General features: G+C 39.1%; 1 protein-coding gene across 1 annotated transcript in view; it reads right to left on the bottom strand.

The window, feature by feature from the left end:
* Positions 1-14367, bottom strand: part of LOC136259575 (myotubularin-related protein 5-like) — a 33708-nt gene that overhangs the window by 11781 nt on the left and 7560 nt on the right. Inside the window, exons 14-21 of the mRNA XM_066053049.1 lie at positions 12894-13236; positions 11503-11800; positions 10912-11153; positions 8975-9110; positions 8176-8372; positions 5550-5692; positions 4557-4725; positions 61-530 (exon numbers count right to left, since the gene is read on the bottom strand). Of these exons, the coding sequence (XP_065909121.1) occupies positions 61-530; positions 4557-4725; positions 5550-5692; positions 8176-8372; positions 8975-9110; positions 10912-11153; positions 11503-11800; positions 12894-13236 (1998 nt within the window). The remainder of the gene's footprint in view (positions 1-60; positions 531-4556; positions 4726-5549; positions 5693-8175; positions 8373-8974; positions 9111-10911; positions 11154-11502; positions 11801-12893; positions 13237-14367) is intronic.

The following is a 14367-nucleotide window of genomic DNA, read 5'->3' as shown; positions in this document are numbered from 1 at the left end:
AAAACTTGAAGCTTTGTTAGTACGTTGTTGTACGAGGGGTGGGGCTTGTAATACACTTACCTATTACACACACTATACTGAGCATTCACAGTACTCAGCCTCCACACAGATTGGTCACTCTTGTCCTGTTCCTTAGTAATGTCCCCCACGCCCATCCTCATGTATTCTCTACACACTGGTGTATGTGACAACTGCTTTAGGATTGACTGCAGCGATACAGCGTCTTCTTCATTAGTAAAACTGTTACTCTTGGATAACGTTTGTGCTTTATGGTGCACCACTCTGCTCTTTCTCAATATGCTATGCTGCTTGCGTCTCATGTGTGGTGACTGCTGTAAAAGAGAGTTGAATTTCTGAGTGTCAGAAAGGCACCGTTTGAGGTGTCCCGTGTTAGTTGGCAGAGCTTCTTCCTTGCTGTCATCATAAGCGAGTGCAAGCACTACCTTACGAGGGTGTTTTCTGGTGACAATAACCTCATGAATTTTCTTAGCATTTGATCCCATCTCCTCATCAAAACCAATCTTGATCAACTACAGCAAACACAACAAAGTTAAGAGAGCACCTAAACTAAGTGATACATATTCACTAGACATCAACTCTTACACACACTGAGACAACTGTGTAAAATAATGCAAAATAACAATACACAACTGTTTTATGTAATATCTACACAGTAACACAAACAGAATACAGCCGGGCCACGCACACCACTCACACTAAACATGCAGGAATTTAGGGCCGTGCGATAATACTAAAACCTATATGGTATCTCGACAAGTGACAATCATGTTATTTCAACAAGTATACAGAAAAATTTGGAATTTTCAACTAGAGTAGGGACCATAGCACATCAATAAAAAGTACTGAAACAAGCTGGAGTAGTGCATGATATTAAATCACAGTAAAACAATAAGAAGTGTTATATCCCTACTGTGCTCAAGATACCATAACGGAAATGCACAGTAGGGATATAACACTTCTTAAGGTTTTACTGTGATTTAATATCGTGCACTACTCCAGCTTGTTTCAGTACTTTTTATCGATGTGCTAGGGCCCCTACTCTAGTTGAAAATTCCAATTTTTTCTGTGTACTTGTTTGTTAACTTTTTTTTGTAAATAATTATTATGACTGGTGCACCCACGCATACTGCATCGGAAGTGACGCCACACCCCAATTATCGTCTGAAAAGTGAAGTATCCATTACGCTTCATTGTCAGCTATGTTCAACCCGTTACACAGCGTTTCGAATCAAGAACTGTTCGGAAAGTACCTCTGCAATCCACGCATATCAAAAGAAATGGTGCCGCGTGCCCCCGGGTTATTATTGTCTGAAAAGTGAATCCATTACACTTTGTTGTCGGCTATGTTCAACCCGTTACACAGCAGTACGAATCAAGAACTGTTTGAAAAGCACCTCTGCTATCAAAATAGCCACTATGACAAATACGGACAATTTCCGTTACGAAGGGAAGCCATCACATGCTATCGCCAAATCGACACTTTTCGCTGTCAGCAAAGATGAATGGGACACAAAGGAGGACACTGGTAAGTCCATGAAGAAGGCATTGCACGTACTGCGGTATGTTAAAAGGCACCTGTCAGGCCGAAACGATGTCAAACAGTAAAAAAATCAAGCCCATAACCTTAGCTGTTATCAAGTTATGTTTGTCTGAGGCATCAGTCAGTCAGTCAGTCAGTCAGTTACTTACTTACTTACTCAGTCAGTAGAAAATTCCGTTAAATAAATAATTTTTAAAATTCCATAGCAACTTGTTGAAATCGTTTCGGGTCAATCTGAAAAGTTGTTTGGGCTTAGTTTCACCTGCCTGATCGTCGTTAGGGGAAACTGAGGCTGTTTTCTGGGTGATATTATTTCATGGGCCATGCCTACTCCTTTGTGGTCCCTAGTCCCAGGGGCGGATCTAGGATTTATAAAAGGGGGGGGGGGGGGGGGGGGGGGGGGCTAACTCAAGGCACTAATCTCTTGGGTAGAGGTGTGCAAAGCACACTGGGGGTCTGGGGGCATTCCCCCCCAGGAAAATTTTGAAAAATAGATGCTAAAATACTGCAATTTGGAGACATTTCCACATAAAATTCATAATATTTTCTGCCTGTAGATATTTTATATATATACTGCCTTTAGATTATAGGTATGGCTCTCTGAAGCATTTTGCTAATGGAAAAGTTTGGGTAGGTACAGACAACCAAGTACATGATGCACCCCTCTCACAATTGCACAATACTGAATAGGTACGTACATGTTAGAATAATAATGTTGAAAATTTTGAAATTTGAACAATACAAGATTGAATCTGAGAGCATTTTCAATGGAATTGTGTACCTGAATTAAGTATTGTCATACATATTAACTACACAAGTAGATGTATGAAGCCCTTTAAACAGATCAATTCACTTCATTGTATGTATAGGTGCAGGCAGATTTGGAAAAATTCCATAACAGAACCAACTACATGCTTCCAGTGAATGTTCTATTAGAGTAGTTAGCTGACTGCTCTATTAGAGTATCTCGATCTTGTAAACCTCCAATGCTGATCCGGGTTCTTGTTGCATAAACCTTAGCATAAATCCACTGATAATACCTTGGAAAGACGTTTATAAGGTGGTTTTATGAGTATTTGTATTATTAGTGATCATATAATTATGCTAAGACAAAATTTCATTATAATACTCAGCATATTGATCAACTAAAGCCTAAATATGAAGGGGGGGGGCTTCAGCCCCCAAAGCCCCCCCCTGGATCCGCCCCTGAGTCCCTACTATACACTACTATCGTAGTGTATGATAATGATGTGATAACATAGTACTGTCTTTTTTGTAAACACAATTTTAAATATTATTTGTTAACATGAAGACACATAATGGTTGCTAAGTCAGAAATTTTATCACTTGTGTGTTCAGGATCACCTGAGCTCTGGTTTCTTGTTAACTCTTGTTAGCTGCCCAAGCATTTAGTAAAGCCTGTAAAGTCCTTCAGTGTCAAAACTGTTTATAAAACAAGTTGATGTTGTGCTACTTCTTAAAAACCAGGCACCATGCAGCTAGCTAACTCATCTGGAATGAAGTTATTAACCAACTATATGTGTTTTGGTTGCATAATAATACATAATTAATTTATTGTAATTATCGTATTTCGTAATTCACGAATTTTTCGTAATTCTTCAATTACGTTGCTATGCACTGCTAAGGAAGCGCTTGTTAAACAAACTGCTTTTATCAACACACAACACGCAAAAGTATCTTCTAAACTGTTTTATAGTTTGACTATTGTGCTTTTTTCCACAAATTCTCTCGACAAAGCCTCAAAGCTACTCTTTATTTTCATTTGCGTACGTAGGGGTACGCCCCCTTCCAACTTGAAGGGATAGGCTATTCTTGGTAGTTTACAAGGCCTGCACAGTTGGTTTTCAGTTGTTTAATGCCTGTAAAATCCTGAAGGGAAGGTAATTCACGAAGTCGGAGGAGAGTCACACACCCGTATTTCAGACCACCGAAAAGAAACCACCTCAGAGCAAAGTTTACCTGTGCGGAAGTTTAATACAAACTTCATTTAACTTTTACTTCTTATGTAAAAGTTGCCTTTTCATTTAATGATTTTACTCATGTGGGTGCGTACAGACAAACATAGGTAGATAGGTAGGTACACACATATACACACACACCTTTACGAAAACAATTTCAGTAAACCAGGCGTGGCGCACGTCTGGTTTAAAAAGCGCTTTGATACAAGCAAGAACATGTGTCCTGAGTTATGAGGCAAACATGTTTACAACATGAATACACGTTTGTTCATTGGTAGTGAACATATGTTCAGGACTTTTTTTTTTGGGAAGGGCTCATGCAAACACGAACTGACTGTAACGGTTTTATACCTTCATAGTAGATTATCTCAATAAGCAAGTTCTCATCTTATTTACGATAGGTGATTAGGTATCTAGATAATCATTTTATTAGGGCTGTGCAATAATGGTAAAACCTATATCTCAATAAGTGACAACCAGTTTATCTCAATAGACCATATTACCTCAATAATGATGTGACAATATGGACTATTTTGTAAACACATTTATCTGTATATTTGTTGACATAAAGTCAAGTAAGAAATTTTATCACTTCCCCAACTAGTTTGACAACTTTCCACAAGTTTCCATCTAACTGTGGTTGATTTACAACAGATTAAGAAGATTTGATAAGCAAGTTTGTCATCTTATACGATAGATGATTTAGGTATCTAGATTATACTTTTATCTACCAGCCCTATATATGCCAGATGCAGTGGAAAGGAACACCTACATGTATGTACCACACATATACAATGTAGCTGTACAAGGCACTGTACCATTTTGCAGGACCTGTATAATATGGTGGATACCCTTGGACCTATTTAAAGTGTGTTGATTATCAAGAGCTCCTGATTTTACACAATACAGAATACACCTAGCTAAAGTCAAGATTATACGTGGTTTAAAATATTGAAAGTCCGCACTAACATGTTCCATTGTATTTCTACAGAAGAACTTTACAGACAGACACTAACTTGTCCAGTGACTGATCTCATTTGTAATCCCTCAACTATATTAATGCCGTGACGAGGAAGCACCTGAGGACCAGTCTTCTTCAGCTGGTAGAGTGCCGTAAGAGGCATTGCCCTGGTTACCACAGTGTTAGGCTGATTGGGATCACATGGGGTGCCTAGGAATATCAGCCTGCATTAAAATGATAGCATACAGCAGATAAGTGGTGGCCATTCACACTGTACACACACACGCACGCACGCACGCACGCACGCACGCACGCACGCACGCACGCACGCACGCACGCACACACACACACAAACAATACTTTAGTAAATGACCACTTTTAAACATTTTCATGAATGTATTTTTATGTAGTAAACAATCCTTTCAACATTAATTGTGCTAGCATTGGACTAGCCATTAATAAAAGCTATATGTACCTAACTGCAGTCGATCCTGGTGTTCTAATAATTAAAGTCTATAACTTGGTAGCTGTATGCAAAATCACCTTAAAACAATGTGGTATTACTGAGGTTCCACTAGCAAACTTTTGGGGCAAAATAGACTCTTAAAAGCAAAAGACATCATGCTGGCCTAGTACAGTAGGTGCAATTTCTACAAATTTGAACACAAATTTGCATAAAAGAGATGGAGATGATGGACAGTCCCACAAGGTCATCATGAACATATCCTAATTGCCAGATTATCTTTTGAATTCTGCTTGAGATACTCTCTAACAATAAATCAGAACAAAAAGTATTTGAGTATTTATAGGTGAGAACAAAAGGATTGCTGGAAAGAAAACTGAGAAAATATGCTTATCCTGTAGTTTTTATTTACTGAACACAATGTACCTAAGGTTTAGGTACACTGTGTTCAGTAAATAAAAACTACTTAATCATACATGTAGTCACATTTCACACAAACACACACATACCACACACGCATGCACACACACACGCATGCACACACACACACACGCACGCGCACGCACGCACACACACTACACATACCTATAAGATGTCACAAAGAAGTATCCCTCAGCTGGTAGTAACCCAGTACCACTGGTATCTCTTCCATCTGGTAACAAATATGTCCTAACACAATCTCCAACTAGTTCCTCTCCTGCTAGAAGTGGCGGCTTAATGATCTTCCTCTGTTGGTAGCCATAACAACAACATAACAATGTTGTACACACCACTACACCAGACTGGTATTACACATAGATACCAAACATGTACGTGCATGTGGTACAGTTGCACAAAAAAGCAACAAAGAAGTTGTGAGGGTTTACGAATGATTCATGAAATCTGTTAGGTTGTCAACAAATTTTGTAAGGCTAGTGATTGGTAATCAAAAGGATGGTGAAAGATTACAAAGTACTGACATGTAGATTGTGTTGTGGTAGAGTTCATAAAGCCTTCATGACCAGCTTGCAAAGTTTTGCACCTATCAAATCTGTGCGAACTATGGTTACTACTGCGTTACTTTTTTTGTGCAGTGAACTGTACAGTGAAAGAAAAATTATAAACTGATAAGTTTCACATACAACAATAATTACAAGGGTAATTACTGGATTGGACTACTGGACTCACACAAATTTGCTTTATCAGCTTGAAAAAAATTTTTTTTCAACTACTAGAAGTGACTAGCAAATGACCACACACTCAATGTCTTGTCTTGCATGTTAAAGGCAGATACAGCTAGTTTTAGTGATCTATATTGTAGCAGGAAGAACTGACTATAATGAGTAGTAGTAATTAGTCAGAAAATTGCATAGACTACCCAACAGACACGACGATAAGGTTACACATATTTGTGACAAACTGCATTGATGCTTGGTGCTAACTGCAGTTTACAAGTGCATACTCAGATTGTTAAAACAACTATACCTTCATTCTGTGCTTGTATGTTGTCAAACAGTGTAAACATTATGACAATGTGCTACGTTACAGCAGGAAACTTGAGAAGATGGACAGATGTGTAGTTGTGTACTTGTACAGTGCTAGCAGTAGGCAAGTTATCTTGTTTTGCAATTTTAAGTCTTGTGCATGTTGTTATTTCCTTGTGGTTAAGTTACTGTAAAAGGCAACAAGTACACAAAAAAAAATTCTGGAATTTTCAACTAGAGTAGGGACCATTGCACATCAATAAAAAGTACTAAAACAAGCTGGAGTAGTCTACAATATTAAATCACAGTAAAACAATAAGAAGTGTTATATCCCTACTGTGCTCAAGATACCATAATGGAAATGCACAGTAGGGATATAACACTTCTTATTGTTTTACTGTGATTCAATATCGTGCACTACTCCAGCTTGTTTCAGTACTTTTTATCGATGTGCTATGGTCCCTACTCTAGTTGAAAGTTCCAATTTTTTTTGTGTACTTATATATTTTTTTGTAAATAATTATTATGACTGGTGAACCCATACATAGCGCATTAATGGTGCTACGCGTCCCAGCTATCAATTATTGTCTGAAAAGTGAAGTATTCATTATGCTTCGCTGTTGGCTATGTTCAACCCGTTACACAGCAGTACACAGCAGTATGAATCAAAAACTGTTCGAAAAGCTCCTTTGCAATCAAAGTAGCCACTATTAAAAAATATGGACAATTTCTGTAATGAAAGGAAGCCATTACGTGTTACCACCAAATCAACCCTTTTTGTTGTCAGCAAAGATGAATGGAGGACACTGGTAAGTCGATGAAGAATGCATTGTACGTACTGTGGTATGCCAAAAGGCACCTCTTGGGCCAAAGCAACGTCGAACAGTGAAAATAAATCAAGCCCATATGTAGCCTTAACTGTAATCGAGTTACGCTTGTCTGAAGGCATCAATAAGTTATTCAGTCAGTCAGTAGAAAATTCCGTTAAGTAATAATTTTTTAAATTCCGTAGCAACTTGTTGAAAGCATTTCGGGTTGATCTGAAGGTTTGTTCAGGCTTGAAGTAGTTCAATACTGCCTCATCATTGTCTGGGAAAAGTGAGGCTGGTTTTTGGGTGATGCTTTTTCATGGGCCACGCCTACTCCTTTGTGGTCCCTACTATACAGTATAACACCTGATGCACAATTGTACACAAATTCCCCTGATACTAGATACTGGAAACAAAGAAACTTCTTGCTTAGTTTTCAGCTATGTTTTGCCCGTGCACAGCCCCAAATATGGAGAACAATACATTAAATATCAATTTGCATACTTTGACTGTTTGAGTCATGGCACAAACCTGCTGTTTATCTTTACATGACAACTAGACATACGTAAAGCCATTAATGAGGTAACAGGTGTCAAAGCCATTGACCTACACCCCACAAATTGACACCCTTGTCCTGCAAGCAATAATATAGTGAAGACAAATGTTAGTTCATTACACATGGATATCAATTATCTGACAGTATAAGTTATTAGAGTATTTCAGGCGTATGTTCTATTAGAATGGTTTTCCATTTATTAACGTACTATATACCATTATCTGAACTCCTTAGTGATTGAATTATCACAAAGTGTTTGGATAAAGGAGCTAGCCCCAGTGAGTCGAGGCAATGTTTTAATCTGGTCACATTTTATTGGTAAAGCAAACCTTCGTCATCACTACAATTCACTTGTACCACACTAAATGATATTGTACACATACTGTGCTGTCAGGTAATCTCTGCAGACTTTTCCTCTGGTTGCGAAGGTATTCAAAATGTACTGATACGAGTCCCTCAATCATCTCTTTGATCTTTGAAAACAGTTTAGCATCCAGTCTAATGTCAACTTCAATGGACCGTAACAGTTCCAGCAAAAATTTCTGTAATTCTTTGCCAAAGTTGTCCATGAAGCTTTCACCTGTACAAACAATAGAGACAGTAAGCTCAACTGGTGATTGAATGTATTTGATTTTCAATTACTATCCCACAAGAAGGCTAAAAGCTATATAGGCAGGGGGACATAATCTTGAATGAATATAATCCCAGCAGGTGACTTGATCACACAACTTGTAAGTGTCACAGGAACACACACAGCTTCGTCCCTTTGGATTCAACAACATCACTTCTCATACAACACAAGGACACAAGGCCAACTATGGATTGGGAGCCACAAGGATTTACTCCTTAACTTTAAGTTCAGATGAATTTCTGAAATGTGTGTATCAGGAATGTGGTATAAAGGGCATTACTTAGTCTATACGGAGTAAGATAACTTACAACACAAATTTTATATGATATATATGATACAGGTAACACACACAGAGCTCTGTATGTACAAGGTTCAGTAGAAACACTGTCCTATTGTTCATTAAGCCTATTATGTACCTTGTATGTACCACAAATGTAAAGAGCATGTTTGAGTTAAAATCATTACAGTATTGTACTATGTGCAGCATCAAATGCCATAATATCAACTAAAACTCATGACATGTCAATACTATAGGTGATGTATACACTTGCCTTCTGGGTAGTCCAGGGGACATCGTAGCCATATCACCCTGGATACAAACAGTACCACCTGATTGAATATTGCGTTCTCTTCATGTTGTATCATCTCTTGTTGTTTATCAGCTGACCAGAGCTGTGACAGGCGTTGCTGTAGAAGTGTAATGCATTTGTGTGTAATGTACTGTATTAGCATAATGTAGTGTATTGTACTGTATGAATAAAAAATTGAAAATTTTAAAATAGGAATAGGGATCGCTGAAAAAAGCCATGAAACAAGAAGGGATTGCTGAGGTGGTAATGTAAACCACAAATCCCTATTTTGACTTTCTGTCATAAATCTTTAGTTACATGCTCTGTCATTTTGAAACGAGTCAAAATAGGGATTTGTGGTTTACATTACCACCCCAGCAATCCCTTCTTGTTTCGTGGCTTTTTTCAGCAAACCCTATTCCTATTTTAAAATTTCCAATTTTTTATTCATCTAGTTTGTGTACTTTTTATTAATCCAGTAATGGATTATGAAGAAAACTGTTGTGAATAGTGTAATTTAGCATTCTGCATAGTAACACCGTCAACATTTCAGTACACACATGAAACTGATCAAATTGCAATATGCATACAGACTGAGAGTCTCCCAATATGAGCTACAATTTACATTACTGGTTCCTTTAATAGCTGTCAAATTCAGTGCAAGGATTGTTGTTATACACTTGACTGCATTATTAGAGTATTTACGTGACAGCTCTATTAGAGTATTAAATTTGGATAACGCGCCCACGTACAATTATCACGGAGCGAAAAAACCACCTTGGAACAAAGTCTTCACACAGATTAAGCTTCCTGGCCTATACTGAGTTTTCTATTAGCCACAAGCAGTGCACATAACTCTGAGTGCAGTCTTGTATGGCTTCTCATGCGTAATGGCATTTTGGCGAGAAGAAACGGCCTGGTTTGGGCTGTTTCCATCTGAAAACGAAATCAAAAATAGGTCATGGACACGAGGAAGGATTCAGTAAGCATGGCTATATAATTTTTAGGCCCCTATTTGGTGATTATTAGTTTCTCATCCACCACCCGGATCCTTCTTAAGCTACCGCATGGTAAGTCATTATTTACTCTGTGTATGCTCAGAAGAACACGTGATACCAAACCATCATAATTTGTATTGAACACGATGGCATTTTTAATTAACGCTACAGTGTGCCAGGAGTACTGTTGTTTCCTTGGCAAATTACTGCAGTGGGTTCTATTTTTGACTGTTTTTCCAGTCATCTGAAATCCTGCTAGTTCAATAGAGCACGATTGCAACTAAAAACCAATGTTAATTTGTGGGAGGAAAGAAGGAGAATTTGGACAAGGTCTGTACATCATTGTATTAATATTATAATAGCCTAATGGTAATGCCTCCCACCCGCATCATAATAATTAGAAAGACTGGATGAGAAACTAATAATCACCAAAAAGGGGCCTTAGCACAAAAAAGTGGATAACTTTTGCTGTACAAGTGAAACAAATAATATTATGAATATAAGAAGAATAATATGAACAAAACGGCAAATTTCAGTTTTGTCCCAAATACACATACTGTTTTCATTTTATCTTTACTTGGTACTTACTAGTGGACCAATACTCATTGCAAATAACCACCAGAGGGTTGTTTTGAGTTGGAGGATGCTTTTCAAGGTGGTTTTTAGGTGTGCGTTCTATTAGAGTTTTTGCAAAAAAAACATGGGCGATCCCTATATGAACCCACTATCGTGGTTGATGATTAGAATAGTGTACACACATGCATATGATACAGTACTATAATTACTATTCCATTTCTCCGCTATCAGTCTTCATCTCCACCCAAACTCTCTATGGGAAATATCCCTTAGCCAGTTAGGGGAAACTGAATGACTCATTTACAAGCATTTCCACACAAGACACACACACACACACACATGCACCTGTTCTCCTAACACCTCCATGGCCTCATGTATGGTAACGGGTTCAGCATCAGGAAGGGCCACCCCCTCTGCAGCTCCAGGGATTACAATACTAGCCCTCATCCTCATTCTGACACTGCGAGACAGTAGGGACATGCGCTGAGTAACTCTCAATCTTTGCTGTGAGGCTGAGTGATGAGGCTTGGCCCTGCTACGGATCGGCTGAGGATCTGAGATCGAGGAGTCACTCTTAGTACGAAATGCTGTAAATGTATATACAATATTATGAATTAGTGATTTTGTTTTATGGGTCACTGGGTAGTTAAGGTCACATGTCTAAACCAGCCAAACACATGTGTGTGGTTAGTGTACAAAGTGGCTTGTCAACTGCTTACAAAGCCCAGCACGCAAGTAACCTGAATTCAAGCACTTGAGAGAACATTCTAGTCCAACAGGTGACACTGACCAAGGCTTGTACCAGGTCTTACGGAGCAGAAGCTCATGAAACTAGGGAATATTCTAGTTGGGTGGTATAGAAGCAGTAGCCCAGTTATGCAGCAAAAATGACTTACAACTAAATATTATCTTACACTACTCTACTCTACACATTACCTGATTTCTTAGTTACAGCAGCAGTGCTGGAAACAGCAGGAGGGGAGTGAACCTCTTCTTCATAATTCTTGTAAATGTCCTTTTCTGCTTCTTCCTCACTGAGGTTGGTCAACCTCCTCCTAAAGTCTTGTGGCTGCTCCATGAACTCCTTCTGTTCATCATCCTTCTCAGTATGTATCCTAACTAGCTCAGTCTGGATGGCATTGTACATTGTCTCCCTCCAGAACTGCTTGTTCTCCCAAATGAGATGATTCTGCATGTATGAATATGCCTGCTGTGTTGTACCTGGACACAATTCCTATAACAGAAACAATTCCATCTAAACTGCAACTATGACAAACAAATAATAGTGTTTGACCCACTAACAAATAATAGTGTTTGACCCACTAAGTATGTAGAATAAACTAGTAAAGCTTCATCTGTCTAAATCCTGAGCTGCTGATAATTCCATATCAGAACAGAGATAATAGAGGGTTGCTCTGCGCCCCTCTATTATCTCTGATATCAGAAGCACAAAAATATAAATAATCTTTCTCACACTCAGTAATGTCGCCTGCAGTTCAAATCCTGAGTTAAGAGGGGATATTTCTTTCTTTGACTGTTCACTTCATTAGGTAAGGAATCTCAAAAGCTGCAGCACAAGTTGCTGACAGTTCTACCAAGTTCTGTACTGTACTCTAGATACCGTACTCTAGATACTGTACTCTACATACTGTACTCTACATACTGTACTCTAGATACTGTACTCTAGATACTGTACTCTAGATACTGTACTCTAGATACTGTACTCTAGATACTGTACTCTACATACTGTACTCTAGATACTGTACTCTAGATACTGTACTCTAGATACTGTACTCTAGATACTGTGCTCTAGATACTGTCCTCTAGATACTGTACTCTAGATACTGTACTCTAGATACTGTACTCTAGATACTGTACTCTAGATACTGTACTCTAGATACTGTACTCTAGATACTGTATTCTAGATACTGTACTCTAGATACTGTAATCTAGATACTGTACTCTAGATACTGTACTCTACATACTGTATTCTAGATACTGTACTCTAGATACTGTACTCTAGATACTGTACTCTACATATTGATGCACCATAGCAAACATCAGACCCGTTGACTAACTGATATTTTTGAAAATTTACCTCATAAGGAGTAGTATAAACATGTTATCTCAAATAGGGCATACAGTGCATGAGCGTAAGTTGTCTTCTAAAGGGTGAACAACTCTGATTCTAATAGAGTATAAACATTTTTCCCAAACATGAAGATGATTAGAATACTCCATCAACTGTGTGTTCTATTAGAGTAATTTACAATCCAAACACTTTTTGACTGATGTACTAACACACATACTGACAACACACACTGTACCCTATAGAAGGCAGTTGATAGTGGTAACAATCTTGCTGCCATTGAGTCATCCAACATTGCAGAGTTGATCAGTTTCACTAGAATATCAAACTGCTCCTGACCCAAGAAGCCGCCATATTCGTTAAGTTTTGTCACCAGTTTTGGCACAAACAGTTTAGCCACAATCTCATTCTTAAAGGATAAGGTGATGACTGGAATAAACTTCCTGGCCTCATAGATCTTGTTCTCAAATAGTGCATCAAGACAAGCTTGTAAGGTCTCCATGTCCTTCACTACAATGTTGGAGTAGTGTTTCATTGACCTTGAGTGGCTCTCCTTCAGTTTAGGAATGATTGGTGTCAACCTGTCAAGTACATTTGTGGGCATAACACACTACACACAGTGACACACACACACACACACTCACACACACACACACACACACACACACACACACACACACTACACACAGTGACACACACACACTACACACAGTGACACACACACACTACACACAGTGACACACACACACAGTGACACACACACACAGTGACACACACACACACACACACACAGAGTGACACACACACACTACACACAGTGACACACACATACTACACACAGTGACACACACACACACTACACACACACACACACACACACACACAGAGTGACACACACACACTACACACAGTGACACACACACACTACACACAGTGACACACACACACTACACACAGTGACACACACAGTGACACACACACACATACACACACACACACACACACACACACTACACACAGTGACACACACACACTACACACACACACACACACACACACACACACTACACACAGTGACACACACAGTGACACACACACACACACACACACACACACACACACACACACACACACACACACACACACACACACACACTACACACAGTGACACACACACACTACACACAGTGACACACACACACTACACACAGTGACACACACAGTGATACACACACACACACACACACACACACACACACACACACACACACACACACACACACACACTACACACAGTGACACACACACACACACACAAAGCCTAAAGCAAAGCAAAGCAAAGCCTATGGCAGCTGTGCAAAACACAGCTATTGCCACCCAGTGAACTAGTGCTGGGATGCCTGTACACTACTTGGGAACTTGAGTCTTGTACACGCAAATCCTCCTGGGGCAGGACTAGTAACCAGGAGCATTGTCCAAGTCATATGGAGAGAGGTAGCAGAACCCAAAGTTCTACGACAATCCAATACAGCTGAGCGAGACAAGGACAGTTGGGAATTTGCTTTCCCAGGTACCCATTGATGTTGCAGCTGGGTGAGCTGCTTCCCCAGATGACAACAGGCCACCAGGTCCCGATATACAGCTGGGTAGACATTGACACTGACTGGAGCAATGTGAGTAAAGTTTTTTGCTCAAGGAAACAACACGAAATT

This window comes from Dysidea avara, chromosome 7, assembly GCF_963678975.1.
Source record: "Dysidea avara chromosome 7, odDysAvar1.4, whole genome shotgun sequence".
Classification (NCBI taxonomy): Eukaryota; Metazoa; Porifera; class Demospongiae; order Dictyoceratida; family Dysideidae; genus Dysidea; species Dysidea avara.
Note: the sequence above shows the minus strand (reverse complement) of the source record. Positions and strands in the feature narration are given on the sequence as shown.